Raw genomic sequence first — 18,542 nt, 5'->3', positions numbered from 1 at the left:
GCAACAGTGTTGTTATATATTGGGATCGGGTTGCGCGCCGCAACAATTATTGATACAAGTGTGTTTATCTTGGGGATTAGTTTCTTGTCCGCTGTAAATTCCAAGCTGCCCTTAGATTGTTATTTTGGATTTACTATTAATATTGTTATCTCCCCACAGCATGCTCACCCTCCCATATTGTTTACTTGTCTTGTATTTTCGATTCCGCTGTATATATATAATTGTACAGGTTTATGTAGTAGTCCAGTCTAGCCTCGTCACTACTTCGCCGGGGTTAGGCTAGACACTTACCAGCACATGGGGTCGTTTGTTCTGATGCTACACTCTGTACAATTTGCACAGGTCCAGGTTTCGAGCAGCAGCAACATCATTAGTACGGGAGCAGGCCTTCAGTCCAGCGAGACCCGTTGTAGCCTTGCAGGCGTCCGCAGGCCCGGCGTCTCCCTTATTCTCTCTTTTAGTTTGTTGCCTCTTTGTATTCGAGACAAACAACTTATGTGTTCTTTCAGACATTTGTATTTAGTATTTCTTAGCAGTTCGTGAGTATTGTGACACCAGTCTTGGGTAGAGGCTTATATTGACTATTCCGCATTTTGAGTCAGTTTTTATAATTAAGACTTCCGCTACTATTAAATTTCGTTATTTTGATATTGTTGCCATAAATTGATAAAAGGGACTATGTTGTAAACGAAAGGTAATTAAATTTGGCTTGCCTAACTTCTACGAGTAGGCGCCATCACGACTCCCGAGGGTGGGAAATCCGGGTCGTGACAATTTATCATATATAATTGTAGTGGAATGAATAAACAAAATTCATTATTAATCAAAAGTCTTGATTCTAGTTTTGAGAATAAAAAAATTCTGGTAAAAAATATTTCACCTAAAATTAGACTTGCACGATGCAAATTCAAATTAATCGGTATACACACATTGTTGGACTTTAAAGGCATTGGGCTTCAAAGACTAAGAGTGTGAATTGAAAATGGTGGGAAATAAAATGGAGGGAAATGAAAATTTGAATAAAGTGAGATTTTGATTTGCACTTTGTCCCTCATTGGTGAGGGACAATTACATTTGTATGCTTATATATAGAATCACTTCTTAAAGCTCTTAAAAGGAGTTGAAAAGAATGAACCCTCGCGCCGTCGTTGCCGCTCGGCTTCGGCTTCGGATTTGGTTATTTTTGGACAAAATTTATTTAATTAATTATTTAATAATTAATTAAATGCCAGATCACTGCTGAAGATTTAGAAGGATAGTCTGGCCGCGGTCCTGGCGTAACCGCGGTAGGACCGCGCCAGAACACTGCTGCAGATTTAGAAGGCTAGTTTGGCCGCGGTCCTGGCGTAACCGCGGTAGGACCGCGGCAGGACGCCTAAACTTCTGAACAGACACCTTTTCCAGAACAAACATCACACCTCTTCCAATAATTGCCTATAAATTCTGAGGCATGGCTTCGTTTTTAACACACCAAAAAAACATTACAGAACTTCCTTCTTTCTGAAAATACTGCATTCTAATTCGCGGTCTCTCTCTCTCAAATTCGTAAGTGTGATTTTGCTCCGTTCTTTGAGTTCGTTGGTATCCTGCAGTTTGTATTGCCACTGTTGCAGGAAGGTTTATTCCGTTTCATCCTGGGAGGATTTAATCCATTACCTTGGCAACTTGTGAGGGGGTTAAAATTCCTTAAGGACGCACAAGCAAATTGTGGACTCGAAATATTTCTTATTCTTTACTGTTTTCCAGTTTCTTTTATTCTTCTAACAGTTTTCTGATTTTGTGTTTTAACACAGTAGCGAACAACACACATGACACCAAATGATTTCGATCTTAACACCAAAAAATGCAAGAAGTGAAGACCATGGGAACTAGGGTTGTGCGTAATTTGGTAAATATCGAATTACCGTATCGAAATCGAAAATTTTGGTATTTGATATTCGATATTTTGGTATTCGTTATGGTATTTGGTAATTTAAAATGAAATACCGAAATACCGATACCGTACCGAAATATATATTATATTGCGCAATACACATATCATTAATTATAACATAAATATAAAAATTCTAAAATTTTGCTTTCCTTTATTTTCTAAGTTCATCAAGTAACTCTAAGCAAGTAACAAGACATTTCTAATGATCAAATTTATTCCTTTATGTACAATTTTCTCTCTCTGGGTTGATATTTACTGGTTTTGGATAAAACTTTTGTCAACAAAAGTTTTTAGTTTTGTACTTTTGAGTACTTTAATTAATAATATTACATTCTATGACTCTATGCACAAGTTAGTATTTAAACTGAATAAACTGAAGTTACCTAACCGAATAAATCGAAACCGAAAAGAGAAAACCGAACCATACTGAATTTAATTAGGTACGGTATTGGTATAATATTTTAAGAAATCGAATACCAAAAATACCGAACCGAAATATCTAAATACCGTACCGTACCGTACCGACCGACGAACACCCTAATGGGAACCCAAATTTGTCTCAAAAGACTTCTGTTCCAAATCTATATGCAGCATAAGCATTTGCTATTTCCAGGTTATGTGTGTGAACCAAACGGTATGCAGCGGCTACTGTATTATATACATATTTTATACAATTAATATATAAAGTATTCAATCTGTGATAGTAGATAATGGGGTGCATATCCTTCATTTCCACTCTTTCCTTTTTTAGTTCCATGTGAACGAATATAATAAGTTTGACTCTTTAGCCGCTTTCTGTAAATCCAATTGCATCGGCATGTCCACCACGTCTCTATTAAAAATTCAAAGAACAATAAAACCATAATATTACTAGCCCATTTTGTTTCAATTAATTTATATGTCTTATTTTTTTAAATCCATTTCAAGAAAAGGTCACTCTTATATGTTTCATAAATATTTAATTATTATATTCTCGTTTGCTCTAATAACACAATTCCTTAAAAGTATAAAATAATACATTTAAAACCGCAAGATATAAAGTATATATTTGTATATTATAGTACTCAATTTTAATTTGAACACACAAGATTCAAAAGTATTTGTTATATTTTTTAACTGCATGCTGAAAACTTAGGACACATAAAATGAAACGAAGAAAATACTCCCATTCTTTCTTTTAAATATTTGTTTGCCAAAATATCAATCCAAGAGTATGGCAAAGAAGTGCATGATATCACCGTGGTGCAGTGGACGGGACTACTCCTCCCTTAATCAGAGGTTTTGAGTTCGAGTTCTGGGTACAGAAAAATCCTTGGTAGGTAGTGCTTTCCCCCAAATGGGACCCTACGCGGCGCGTATTTGGATGCAGTCGGGCTCTAATGCGGGTACCGGATACCGGGTGAGAAACTAAAAAAAAGAAGTGCATGATGATGAAATTCTTTGCCGTTTCTGTTGTCTCCTTAATGTTGTCCCCCTCACCACAAAATCCAATTCTAATCTTTAATAAAAAAAAACATCAGTTCCTATTCACGCAAGGTCGGGAGAAAAGTTGTATTTCAAAAGGTATGATGTATTCTTATCTTTCTTCTTTCAATTTCATTTTCAACTAAGCTCAGCAGGACCCTCCACTATTTCCAACGCTGCTCCATTATATTTTTTGTATCTTTAATACAACAAAACGACATATTCCCACTTCCTTTGGACTCGGTGTCTCTTTCTCCCTTTCCCCTTCCTTTTCTTTCATAATTCCTTTCTAGCATGATCTTTTTAGCTTTCAGTATCAACGAAATTAAGTCTAGTGGGCTCGAGCCTGGTAGCAATAGTAAGGTTTCTGGGTGACTTATAAGTTACAGATTTTTTTGGTTTTAAAATAAGTTATTAATATTTGTATTAGAATATTAATTGCCTACACTATATTTCTTTGGGGTGTCGGCTCTTTTTCGGACTTTATGTAAACACAAGATGCTTCGTACACCGGGTTATTCTTGTTGGAAAAATTGGTTATGGAGAATAACAATTAGCTTGAGGCGTGTCAAGGACACTGTCCCTAAGGATATTTCGCCCACACAATAATGAATAAAATTAGGCGTATCCCCCAGGATTCAACAAGTTCTTCCAGTTATTAAACTGGGAACAGAACTAGCAGAAAAACCAAGAAAGAAACCCAGCATATAGGAGGAAAACATGATTCAAAAAGTTATATTAGAAAGTTGTATTAGAAAGTGTGCCTTTAGCTCTCCAAAGATCATGTTTATATAGGCATTGCTCCAACGGCTAGTTTGACTCTATTAATTGTAAAATAACTTACTAAATAATAAGTAAATTTAAATAAAACTTTAAAGAGAAAGGATTTTCCAAACCAAGATGGACACTACCTTATGAGATATCACTAATTTTCGAACCGCTCCTAGTTGGTGGCTAAGTGCACAAATAGTCGTTTTTAGGGCCGTTGTATAGATATTAGACGAAATTTATATATTGGTGTCGATAGTTCAAAACTTCATCAGAAACAACCTATCTCACATAAGATAGGAATAAAGTTTGCATACATCACATCCTTCACAAACCTCATTTGTGAGATCCTACTGTGTTTGTTGTCGTTGTTGAGAGTTCAAAACTTCAGATCCAAACGTTTGAATAGGAGGAAGAAGAAGAAGCAACAACACCAATTATAAGAGCAGTCTGAGTTATTTAAAAACTTACTAAACTTTAAATATTTTTAAAAGGTGAATGTGTTTTAAATAGAGGTAGCAAGATTAGATGTGCATTTTTCACCTAATTGGTAATTGGTTAAGGATCATTAACTGTTCTGTTTTAAAATTTTCATCTTTATGTATTGATACACTACGCTTCTTCCCTCTAGATTGATTTATCTTATCGAGTAATCGATAATTGAGCCGATAACTATCAATAACCGACTAACTGACATGCGATAATCGATATCTTATCGGTTCGATTATTATTGTAGCATATTTATGAGCTGATAATCGATATGCCAAACTAATAATATTCACAACTGAATCGAACCGACCGACACCCATCCTAATGGCTCGAGTCTTGAAATTCATCAAGGTAAACGATTTTATTTGATTAAGTGCATATTGGTTCATCTTATATATCTTCGATATAAACGAAATAAATTAATGAAGCTGCTATTATTAAATATATTCCCAAAATGTTATATTTCGAGTTTTAAAGTCTCATAGCATCTCAATCTTGTTGAAGAGATAAAATAGTCAAATTGTAGATGCCTATTTATCATGATATGTCGAATTCATAATTCATATATCACCTTATTTAAATAGAGGATGAAATTGATTTTTATACAGATAACAACTAATATTACGGCAAAAAGTAGTACAAATACTAAGTAAAAATTGTACGGGGCGTTCTGTTCGGTCATTTAACATGTATCTATTATTTTTTTTTAACTTGTACCTACTATTTAAACAACTTCAGGTGTTTTTCTCCTCTTTCTTCTTCTTCTTCTTCTTCTTCTTCTTCTTCTTCTTCTTCTTCTTCTTCGGGTAATAGTGATTTTATATGGTGTTTGTGAACACATTTTAAGGTAGTTTATGATGTTTTACAGTGGTGAGTTGTTGTGGCGCTTTATTTTTTTTTTTTTTACTATTGCTTAGGGTTTCTTCTTTTTCTTAATTGCAAAATGGGTTCGTTAGATTTATTGTTGTTTTGACAAATTGATGATTGGGGTTTGTTCTTTATTATATTTGCAGGTTATGTTTCAAATTTGAGCTCATTTGGAGTAGATTTAGGTATTAAATTGTATATTAGATTGTTAAAATTCGAAGAACAAATTTCTGTTTCTCGGCAATTTGCACTTCAGACATATTTGACCTTAAGTGCATGAAAACCTTGGTTGCATGCACTTCAAACCTTTTGGCCTTAAGTGCATCTGAAGTGCAATTTTTCATTTCAGACTTATTGACCTTAAGTATAGGAAAACGTTTGTTGCATTTCAGACCTTTTGGTCTTAAGTGCATCTGAACTGCAATTTTTTCACTTCAAACTTATTTGCCTTAAATGCATGAAACTATTGGTTGCACTTTAGACCTATTTGGTCTTAAGTGCATCTGAAGTGTAATTTTTTTCACTTCGAACTAATATTTTTTAACTTCAGACCCGATAAGTCTGAAGTTGATCATAAAGTGGGTATGCTTGCAAATTTTTTTGTAAAGTGAGTATAAATTCAATTGTGACCTCAAAATCGGGTATAAATGCAAAAGCCCCAAATACTAAATATCACTTTCATCCAACCTAAATCTATGAAATAAAAGCAATAATTTTCACTTTGGGACCAGTTACTTGTTACCTTGTGCAGATTTGGCAGAAAATGCCAATGTACCCTTCTCCTAACTCCTACTTTCATATTAATGATCCAACTTCCTCCTTTACTTCTAATTTCTTTCACGTGAGTCATTAATTATTCATCAACTTCTCATAAATTCAATTACTCCTACTACTTACAAAGTTCTAAATCCATTAAAACATTACACTATCTTCTTAATTATGTAGAAAACATACTTTTATCATAATAAATGTTGTAATTACTATCCAACTACTCTAATTAAATTCTTAATCTCAAGGTCTAAATATAACGTGGAATTCACATAAAACAAAAAGTTAGTTTATTCATAACAAATGTTTGCAATTACTAATTTCAATTTCAACTACCCTAAATTCTTTACTCTCTCTGATACACAATAAGTGACCAATTTGCTTTGGGCACACCATTAAGGAAATACTAAATTATAGACAAAAATAGTTAGTGTGACTAAACTACCATTCATTAAATGTTGCACCAAAGTTATAGTAACACTTACTTCTCTTCGGATACGTACATAAGGATAGTTTTGGAAAAATAAATTGAAATTTTTCTTGATTATATAAATGGACACTACCAAAATAAAAAAGCAAATTAGTTATTTATTGTGGATCGAAGGGAGTACCTTGAATCCACGTAAAACATATATACTTGATTCCATTATGAAACTCTTTTACATGCATAATATTATTTTTTTCAGCTTATTATGCACATGTTATAGATGTTTAAATCAGTCAATGTAAATATGCTCATTACTATATATCCAACTCAAGTACTAAATATACACTGCCAAAAATGTAGTAGGAGGGATAAAAATCCCTTCATCTTTAATCAAATATTTCTATTTCGAGTCATTTAAATAGAGAAATTTCTTATAGGAGCACCTCCTAACAATTTTCCCTTAGGCAGGGAACAAATATCTTTTTTCTTGAGTACTCGCTTCAAATATAAAACTTTAAGTATTAAGAGATGTTATTCTTATTATTTTCAATAAAACTATTCGATAACATGCTGTATTTTGCTCGCAACAATCCAATAAGTATTCTGGGTGAAAAAATATTAGATATTCTATTTTCTGAAATCAACACTTTTACTGTTGTGTGACGTATATAATAAGTTCTACGCGATATAAATTTATAGTAGTCCATCAAAAATATTCTCTCTATATATACAAAGGCACGCGCGCACACAAACACACATTCTCTCTATATAGACTTGAATCAACTGTAAAGTTGCCTCTATGGTGTGTGGACCTTCCCTGAATCCTGCCTGAACACGATATATTTTATGCATCGGGCTGCCCTTCCGTATATGTATTACTTATATAAGTTATATTCCTAACCCCCTTCCCACCCCCACCTTACCCCCCCTCCCCACTTTACATTCTATCCCTACTTCGTAGTCCCAAAAAGTCAAGAAATCGAAGCATCAATCTTGGCTTAACTTTCATTACTAAAATCTGTCTTCTTCAACTCATTCATTTTCATACTCTCTTACACCACCCCGCCAATCTCGCAATCTCCCCCACCCACCACCCACCCCCCACCCACCCCCCACCCCCACCCCCCATGCAATAATCCCACCCCTTTTTCCCTCCCTTATGTCCAAACAACTAAACTCATTATCTCTCTCTTCCCTCTTTACACCAACATGTCTCTCTTCTTCTTCTTCTTCTTCATCTCCCTTTTACCCTTTCTTCCTTCTTCCTCTTCTCTTCACTACCCTTTCAGTAAGCTCCACTTTAACTAACTTCAACTTCATTTTCTCATCATTTTCCCCAACTGTTTTACTTTTAACTAACTTAACTAACTCTTCTTTTCCCTCTTTTTCTTGCAGATTATTCAATACATATAGATTGCGGAAGTCTTTCAAATTCAACTGACGTCTTCAATACGTCATGGCTTTCCGACCGTTACTTTACCGGCGGGTCAACCTCCGTTGTATCTGAGCCTCTCCACTTTCAACACCCACAAGAAAAAACCCTCCGTTACTTCCCCGTTTCCTCCGGTAAAAAGAACTGCTACACAATTCCCAATTTACCCGCCGGCGGTCGTTACCAGCTCCGTTTATTCACTGTCTATGATAATTACGATGGGAAATCACATTCCCCGTCGTTTGACGTCTCTGTCGAGGGCAATGTCGTCTTTCAATGGCGGTCTCCTTGGCACGAATCGATTTCACGCGCCGGCGCGTACTCCGATCTGTTTTTCACTATCGATGATGATGACGTGGCGGATGTTTGTTTTTACAGTATTGCCACTGATTCCCCCGTGATTGCTTCACTTGAAATCACGCAAATTGATCCGGCTTCTTATTTAGTCAATGATAGTTCAATTTTGGTCAATTATGGTAGATTTTCTAGCGGGTCGGATCAATGGGGACCCGGTTTTAGTAACGATACGGATCGGTTCGGCCGGTCATGGCAATCGGACTCCGATTTTAGGTCTAAGGTTGCGGGAGTAACCACTGGAGCACATATTAAGGCTATTTCTGCAATGAAAAATGTGGTTAATGTAGATAAAGCACCAAATTATTTTCCTTTAAAGTTGTATCAAACTGCAGTTACCGTAATTGGTGAAGGAGGTGAATATTTGGAGTATAATTTACCCGTGGATGCGAAATTGGATTACTTGTTGTGGTTTCATTTTGCTGAGATTGATGTAAGTGTGAATAGAGCTGGGAAAAGGGTGTTTGAGGTGGTGGTGAATGGTGAGAATGTGAGTAGAGTGGATATTTATGAAAAAGTTGGGAGCTTTGCTGCTTATGATTGGAGTTATGTTGTTAAGAATTTGAGTGATACTGAGTTGAATGTGAGGCTTGTGCCTGTTGTGGGCGCTCCCGTGATTTGTGGACTTGAAAATTATGCTATTATTCCACCTGATCTCAAGACTCTTCCTCAACAAGGTATACCGAAATGACAAGTTATAGTATGTTCTTTACAATATCAATGTACTTTCACCTGTTATAGAAATTGTTTTCTTTTTTCTTAAGGTTACCAATTTGATGTTTGTATAGAGAATTATCTGCAGTTGCCTTTTACACTGTCAATTCATAGAACTTACTAAAATTTTAGTATATATCATGAACTCATTGCCGTAGTGTGCATTTTTGGTAATTGAGTTAGTTGTGGATGTTCTTTTTAGCAAAAATTAAACTTGTTTTTCTTGCCCGTGTTTGCAGTTGTTGCTATGAAAGCATTGAAGGAGTCGCTTAGAGTACCGGATAGAATGGGATGGAATGGCGACCCTTGTGCTCCTACTACTTGGGATGCTTGGGAAGGTGTTACATGTCATCCAACTAAGAACGGATCGCTTGTGATCTCCCAAATGTAAGTTATTCTTTTCTGATGATGGGAGAATATGTGAGCTTGTAGTTGGCGTCTAGCCTGCTTGGATATCTTAATTGAGGTCATAACTTTACTACTAGCTTGGTACGTGTCATAATTTGATTAGGGGCACATACTAACTTGTGGTGATAAGCACGGCAAGGGTGTTATAATAACAATGTATAATGTGTGTGTTGATAACATTAGGGTTGGCTAGAAAACTGATGTAGAAGATCTAGAAATGAAGCCACATCTTATTCTAGTTGCAATACAGAGTCGCAGTGCACAACTAGAAGTGGACAGAGTTTTTGGAGCAGCTATCTTGCCCAAGTAAATTACCTATATATATATATGTTCTGAACAATGAAACATAGCATGGGATATTAAGCTGAATGAAAAATGTAGAACTTGCTGTGCAAGTACTTGGGGAAGAAGATGTATGCCTTGCAGGTCTTTTGCCTATGGCTAAATACCATAGTGCTCTGCGGTCTTAACTCGAAAAGACGTTTCAAAACATTGTTTCAAGCTAAAAACCAAATTCCACAAAAGTTATTTTTGAAAAGCATTTGGGTTGGGATGTCAAATCACTAAATGAAGCCTTGGAAACCATTGTGGTTGGACTAATGGATCTTCTTTCCATAGCTCCAGTTTCTCTAGCATTCTTATCCTACCGATCTCACCTCTAACGTGGCAAATGATGTACATTAATTTCAATTTGTGTGTCAAAGATTTACCTGATCAAAAAAAAGAAAATTGTGTGTCAAAGATGGAAAGAAAAGAAGTTTCCCCTGTAACGAATATCCCCTTCACTTTCTGTTGTTTAATTCAATGTGATAACTAAAGCACCACATGTATATCCTTCTTGATTCTTTTAGTTCTTATCTTTCAGAGATCTTGGAAGCCAAGGCTTAAAGGGATATATCAGCGACCAAATTGGGCTCTTGTCTAATTTGGTAAGCTTGTAAGTATCAACTGTCAATTTCTTACCTTTTAACAGCTTATCTCTTAGATACCTGAATTTCACATGTTAATCCTCCTGTGTAGTATGTATACTTACTTAGTGGTCCTTATAAAATGATTAAAGAGGTATTCAACAAAATCGGATACACTGTGAAGACATTCTAGTATTTGCGTTGCTCATTATTATGCCTGATGAATAAATACTTTCGATTGGATCATTTCAGTTGCACCAACTTCTTTTCTGCACTTTTACTATTTGTTACCTGTGTTTGCAAATATTCATTCTACCTTCTCTTTCTTTTTACCGAACAGGAACTTGAGTTCTAATTCTTTGGGAGGTTCTCTACCGTGGGGATTGGGTCAGAAGTCTCTCGTGAAACTGTAAGACTATATATTAGCACTGTGTTCTTGATCATAATTTTGTTTGCTTGGAATGGTCTGTTGTTTTGCATCTAAGAACTATGAGTTATCAAGTCCGACTTATATAAATTTTTGAATGTTATTGGAGTCCTGAATACACCGATCCTGCCAGATTTTTCTGATTCCCACACTTGCCACTAGCTTAACAACTTACCGCTTGTAAATTCCTTTTATCCTCTGGACCTTATTTTTTGTTGAGATAAGGTTCTTTATTCCATGGGCCTTAGCTTGAAGTTTTGGTTAATCAATTTTATGTGAACTAACAAGTCACTTTTTAAAGCTTGAACTTTGAACTCCTCCCAGCTATGGCTTATTGAAGTGTGTTTTTCGCTCCATTTTCCGTAAAACTCTCGTCTATTTTTGATATTCTTGTTCAGTGCTCTCTGATTTAGGTTATATTGGGGGTACCCCATCCTCTTTCTCTCTTTTGAAGAGCTAACCCCTTTTGTAAAAGGGAAAAGAGCTATGCCCTTTTGTCAAACTGGTTTGCTGTTATGTTCTTGGTATTTGAAACTTGCAATTCATCATTTGGAAATCTTTTGTGCAGGGACTTGTCAAATAACAAATTTACCGGATCCATACCTGATAGTTTAGCTTCTTCCACCTTGCAGTTTGTGTAAGCTTCATTCTTGTTTTCCTTAATATTTTCATGGATTTGTTGTTGCTTATTTTAGTTTTTGTGAGGTACCAGTTGGTTATTGCATGATTGTTTGTAGAAAGCAGGATAAGTATATGGGTTATAAATCATTGGAATTCAGATTAAAGAAATTTATCTCCTTCAAATTATATTCTGCCTACTTCTAACAGTTCCACTGTAAATTTGCTCAGGTATTTGAACAGTAATGAACTAGAAGGCCTAGTGCCGGAGGAACTTCTTTCCATTGGGGTCCATGGTGGAGCTATTGAGTATGTCATGCGCTAATCTGGCTAAAGTTCTTCCTTTATTATAATTTTAAGTACTTTTAGTAAATTTTTAATTTTCAAATCAGTGCTATGAAACAAACAGGGCTGATTGATGAAGAGTGTGCCTTTTCTGCTGATGTCATTAGTACAAGAATTGAGATGCTCCCTCTGTTAATTACTAGTTTAGGCTGTTAGAAATACCTTATGGCAAAATGGTTTAAATTAGAGTTTGCCCTTTGTTTCATGACCTATAAAAGTAATTTTGCTGGTCACGCTATTGCCATCAAGACTTTTGTTCATTTGATCTTCAATATTTGATCATGCCTGCTATCTGTTGCCGTAAGAAAGGACAATCTCTTGGTATCTTAATTAGGTAAAGCCAAGGAATCCTTAGTAGCTTAAGAAGGTTGTTGTTTCCTTTTGGTTTTCTCTGTAATTTATTTTTAACATTCCGAACCTAGAAACTCCGACTGATTAGTTTCTAAAAATACCTACTTTCCTGTCAGAATGTTTTTGTGGTTTTAATTAGAAGGTAGCTCTATATAAGGGAAGCAGCCAAAGGGTTGTAGAATAATTGCTGGTTTTTTGAACTTTGCACAAATAATCCTTTGTAACAACTAGTTGGTTTGTGATGAATTGTAAGACACTGTGTGGAAGTGCGTTCAATATGAAAAATGGAAAATAATTTTTGGGAGCTGAGGGGGTATTTTGAGGGCTTCATGGAATTAAAGTAGATCATAGAGGAGGCAGTAGTGGAGTGTGTTTTATCAAACATTTTTTGACTTGCAAAATAGAACGGAATTACTCAATTTTTTGTTCTTGGATCGAACAAGTTCAGATGATTAATTGAACTTGAGCTTTCATTAATATTAAAGTTCGAATTCTACTACCAGTTTGGTGACATAAATATTAGGAATAAATTCTACGAGGAAACAACACTATTATTTTGGGAAGAAAGATTTAAAATCATTAATGGTGTAGTTTGTTTTAGAGATTATTTTGCATTAACTGTTTTTGCTTGTCTTAAACATGAAGAGTAAATCATAACACAATGGTGCCCTTTGGGGTGGGGTGGGGTGGGGGGGTGGGGGTTAGAAAAAGGAAACTGGTGTTGCCTACTTTTGGTTCAACTCCTTTGTCCCCTAAACTCCCTTCAGGAAATGTTGAACACGAAAAAAACATTTTACTGTAAGCTTTGAGATCTCCTAGAAAATGAGTATAATATAGTAAAATTATTAGTTATCTTGGTGGACTCCCCTTTTATTCTGTTCTCTTGATAAAAATTCTGCAAGACTGGTTCTGTTGTAGGGGTTTATATTTTGTTTCTTCCTTCACGTACTAGTTGTTTTACTAACAGAAAGCATATTGCTTCCACAGCCTCTCTGGTAATAAAGGGTTGTGTGGAGGACCTACCTTGCCGGATTGTCCGCTATTTTGGAATAAAGAGGGTCTCTCTACAGCTGGTAAAGCTGCGATCGGAATATCATGTCTAGTATTTGTTTGTGTGGTACTGTTCGTGGCATACATCTGCTACAAGAGGAGGCAGAATGATTATGACTTTGGTCTTCCGCATGAACTAATGTGTAAGTGGTTTCTGGGCCATTACAACATGTTATATAGAATTGATTATAGAACTTAGGAGTAGAGGCATGATTCAGAAAGCTTCACTGTTAACTGATTATAGAACTACTTTCATGTGACATCCTGTTTTTGAGGTCAAATATACATTATTCTCCTTCATTAAGTCTAAAATAAAATGTAAAATTGCATTAACAGCTGGTTTAACAAGATTGCACTACCCCATGATCAGGATAATATGATTTCTTAGGTTGTAGCGCAAGTACCATAGTAAATCACAGTACTCTGTGTCAGCTAAAACACACACACACACACACACACACACACACACATATATATATATATATATATATATATATATATATATATATATATATATTCCAGCTATGCAACTGAATTGTACTTTCTTACGGAATAGCATAGATATGGTCTTTCTTCATTGCTATATCATAGACATAGATGTTATGGTCATAGATTGCCTGTAATATACTAACATAATGTCTCATATGATGTCCACTTGTTTTCCACCATTTGTCCCCCATATTCGGTTCTTTATCTGCCTCACTGACTTTGAAAATATCCAAACTTAACCAATAGGTGGCTTTTAATAACTATACTGTGGTAATATTTGTTCTCGCTTATATACTTATCAAAGAAAAGAATTTGTTCTGGCTGATGACTGATGATAGAGCTTTAAGTTGGTTGTGTGCGGTATGATATTTGAAGCTTTATGAATAATGGCTCTGCTCCTTCACATTCCACTTTGTCACGGATTTGTATTATCACATTCTGAGCGAAGTATGCATTGTCAACTTTGTATCTGTCACTAAAATCTCGGTATAGCAAGTTCACACATATTTATATTTAACTACTCCCTCTTTTATTGAAGGTCAACTAGACTAAATTAAATTGAAGGATGTTTGATTTATTTTCTTAACATGAAATTATCTATTTTCCTGTCGGATATGGTGGATGATAGGTACTTTACTTTCTAAGGTAGTTTGGATTTTCAGTTTGCACTGTTGTCTATTCTAGACTACGAACTAATCTCTACACCTCTCCACCTTCCAAAATTTATCGTAACAGCATTAGCTGCAAAGAGGAATAGGTATCAGCGGCAAAAGTCGCTGATGACTCTAGAAATGGAGAGCCAACATGCCAAAGGATTTATACCAACATACAATGCAACATGACATAGCTTGTACTTGTGGGAAGAGACTGTGAATTTTGATGGTGTTCGACTTGCCAAATAGAGACAGATAGAGAACATTGATTGTGTCCAATACAAGGTGCTGAGGATATGGAGTTTAGAGTGGGCACGAGTGATACGACACAGAGGAGCTTTTGACATTTTCTCAAATCGTGTCCCTAGAGGGATGTCCAGAAAAATGCAGATTGTTTTGTAGAGTTCAATGTATGCTAATTTGTTCATGAATCCACCAAACAGATAGGCAAATGCCTCCATTGTATCATACCCAATTTTGGGCATTTGACAAACATATATGATTGTGACTCAACATTGTAATGCACATAGATATAGAGAACTTTTCTTTGTTTGATTGATCCCATAATTGGCATTATTGTGTACTTCTGATATTGATGTTACATTACTCAATAGGAAATTGTCATTAACTAGAACTATCCCTCATAGTTGGATTAGGTCTGTTTTTATCTTGAAAAACCATATTAGAAGATATGAAATAGAATTATGGACAACTTGTTTGGTACATCAATATTGACAAAGGCACAGTGTCAGAAGGGTGGCAAGTCAATTTAAAAAGACAAAATAAAAGTGTGATGCTAAATTCACTGACTTTGCTAATAGCCTAATATAACAAGATTATTTCACCCACAAAAGTGTATAATTTCAAAGGTGGGAATCTTCTTGGTTTCCCATTTGAGACTACATCAAATATCAATAATCTAACTTTTTTTCGGTATACCGCTTTGCTCTCAGAGTGAATGAACATAAGTCAAACCGAATAACAGGAGGAAAGTGAGATTGATGTCCGATCTTTATCGTCGAATTCCCAAATGTGCATCTTTGAGTGTTTCAGCCAATCATTAATTTTCCAGTATCAATATTTTGGCTGCTCAAGCTGGTACAGGTACAAAAGTGGCTAGAACAGAGTAGCTTACTCCTGAGATCTAAATAGACACAACAACAATAACAATAAAAATAACACACTCAATATAATCCCACAAGTAGGGTTTGGGGAGGATAGTGTGTATGCAAACCTTACTCCTAAAATTATTTCCTATAGACGCTCGGTTCAAGAAAAGCAAGATCTGAACAGGCACACTACATGCATCTATGTCTGGGTCGCATTGCTATATGAGGATTTAGAGGCATAAATGTATGCGAATAATAGCTGTATTTTATTTTATTTTATTTTATTTTATTTATTTATTTATTTTTTTTTTTTTGTCAATCTCTCTTTCAAACCAAATAGAAAATCAAATACACCTGAATTGTATTAACTGATTTGCTTCTTTGTTTTACCCTCCTTTATCTATAGATTAGCTATGAAATAACTGGCATGATTGTTCTTGAAATTCTAACTATTCGACTCTCTGTTTTTCCACTTTTAATATTGCGGTAGAGGACGCTAAATTATAACAAATTGTTTTTTCATTGCTAACAACGTGTTTCGGCTATTGGGCTCATTCATTTAAACTTTCTGACCACATTAAATTGGGTGAAGTTCAAAAATAGTAAAAATGGCGTGTGGTAGCCACTAAGTAAGGTGGTCTTTATTTTTTATCCATTAATTCTAATGCTGAGCAAAAATAATCACTACTCTATTAAAATTATTTTCAAAAGACAATTTTACCCTTTCTTCAATTCTTATATTCCCAAACCCTTGTTTTATTCGTTCACAGGGAAAAATTGAGAGCGAAAACTTCAGAGGCAAGTTTTGCGTGCTCCTCAGTATCTCTATCGTCCTTGCATGCAAACCAGCTGCACTTAATCTTTCTCCTTCGTCATCTTCTCTGCATTGAACGATCAAACTAGTATTTTTTTTTTTTGCTTTTATGCATTTTTATTTTTGTATATGTGTAATCTCGATCAATGCTGTGTCAAGTATGTGTAAAATTTCAAAATAATGATTATAAGTTGATTTAGTGTCGAATAAGTAGCGGATTTTGTGAGGAAGTTATTCAGAAATATTTGGTATTGAAATGTGTTTGTGGTTCAATCAATATATTTGATTATGTAAGGACATTTCATAAAAATAGTCGTACGAATTCATAAGCTAACTGTGTTTATGAATTTTTAGTTAACTGTGTTCATAAAAGTTAAGGACCAAGTGTCATTAACTTTTGAACTTGGAACTCAAAGTTAAGGACTGAGTGTCCTTAACTTTTGAACTTGAAACTTGAAGTTAAGGACCAAGTGTCCTTGACTTTTTAACTTGGAAATCAAAGTTAAGGACCAACTGTCCTTAACTTTTAAACTTGTAATTCAAAGTTTAGGACCTAGTGTCCTTAACTTTGAACTTGGAATTCAAAGTTAAGGACCAACTGTCCTTAACTTTTGAACTTGTAATTCAAAGTTCAGGACCAAGTTGTCCTTAACTTTTGAACTTGGAATTCAAAGTTAAGGACCAGCTCTCCTTAACTTTTCAAATTGAAACTATAAGTTAAGGACTGCCTTTTAACTTGAAACTTGAAGTTAAGGACCAAGTGTCCTTAACTTTTGAACTTGAAAGTTGAAGTTCAGGACCTATTGTCCTTAACTTTTGAACTTGAAACTTTAAGTTAAGGACTGTCTGTCCTTAACTTTTTAACTTGAAACTTGAAGTTCAGGACCAAGTGCCCCGAACTTTTCAACTTGTAACTGTAAGTCCTAATCTTTTAGTCCTAATCTTTTATGTTCTTTTTTCTTCTTTGTAGTGTGCTAATGGAAGGAGATCGTGTGTTCGACTTTGATGTTTGGCATAATTTTATGAGCTATTGGAAATGAGATTTACAGTATAAGTAAATAATCAAAAGTTTTTTGTCGAACATGCAGTGGAAGAAGTTGAGGGATGGTATTTTCGGAAACTTTTTCCCATTACAAAGTATGAAGTTCTATGGTAAACTTATTCACTGTGTATTGCTTTCAGAAATTATAAATAATGACCCTGATTCGATGACATTCAAGGTTTTTGATCATGAAATTAAGTTTACACGTGAAGCATTTCATATAATTACTGATTTGAAGTGTTATTCTTCACCGAACATCAAAGGTTTGCATGAAAAAGAGAATAGGCTTTCGAAAGTCTATTTCCCTGGAAAGGATAGAGTTGAGTTGGGTGATTTGTTTAATTTTATTACTAGTCACCCAAATGGTACAACTGCATCATTTGTAGGCAGCGATGATGATGCTGTGAAGTTGGCAACAATTTATTTTGTTGAATCTGTTTTGATGGGGAAGCGGAAGAATAGGAATGTGTCCGAGCAGATAATGAAAATTGTAGATGATGATGAACTCTGCTCTTCTTTCAACTGGGGCTCTCTTTGTTATGAAACGTTATTAAAATCATTGAAGAGTTGTTTGAAGCCCAATGAGAATGAGAATGAGAAAGAGAAAGACAAAGATAAAGACAAGGATAGCTACACTATACTTGGCTTTCCTTTTGCTTTTTGTGTTTGGATTATGGAAGTATTGCCTAATTTCCAGGAAAAACAATTTGAGAACTTTCGAGAATGTGGTTTTCCTCGGATGTTATGTTATTCGAAAATGAAATCTCCACAATATGATTCTCTGTGTAAAAAAATACCTCCATAATGAAAATATAAGTTAATCTAATTACTAGCTTTTTTTTGTTTATTTGTTTTAGTTCTGAAAACTTATGTTTTTTTTGTCATATAATAGGTGTATTAGTTGATCGAGGTGGCACCATTTATTCTTATTGAAGAAGATACAGATCCTGTTAGTGTGCATGAGCCAATTTCTCAAGATCAAAGCTCAATGCCTTCTTCCACATAATTTGATGAAGCCATGCTTAAGGAAATTGTTAAAGTAGGTTTTCTGTCTTTGAATAGCATTAGTTTTTTTATTTGATTGTTTTTTGCTTAAGAGACTTTTTTGTTTG

General features: G+C 35.0%; 1 protein-coding gene across 1 annotated transcript; it reads left to right on the top strand.

Moving 5' to 3' along the window:
* LOC109224879 (putative leucine-rich repeat receptor-like serine/threonine-protein kinase At2g14440) lies at nucleotides 7,878-15,094 on the top strand. Its single transcript, XM_019389722.1, has 9 exons — nucleotides 7,878-8,004; nucleotides 8,112-9,179; nucleotides 9,456-9,603; nucleotides 10,490-10,561; nucleotides 10,873-10,941; nucleotides 11,528-11,596; nucleotides 11,809-11,886; nucleotides 13,261-13,466; nucleotides 14,548-15,094. Exons 1-9 carry the CDS (start codon nucleotides 7,926-7,928, stop codon nucleotides 14,652-14,654), a joined length of 1,896 nt encoding a protein of 631 aa, XP_019245267.1. The 5' UTR covers nucleotides 7,878-7,925; the 3' UTR covers nucleotides 14,655-15,094.

Source organism: Nicotiana attenuata, chromosome 1 (assembly GCF_001879085.1).
Source record: "Nicotiana attenuata strain UT chromosome 1, NIATTr2, whole genome shotgun sequence".
Classification (NCBI taxonomy): Eukaryota; Viridiplantae; Streptophyta; class Magnoliopsida; order Solanales; family Solanaceae; genus Nicotiana; species Nicotiana attenuata.
The sequence above is the reverse complement of the archived record's forward strand: the minus strand, read 5'-3'. Positions and strand labels throughout refer to the sequence as shown.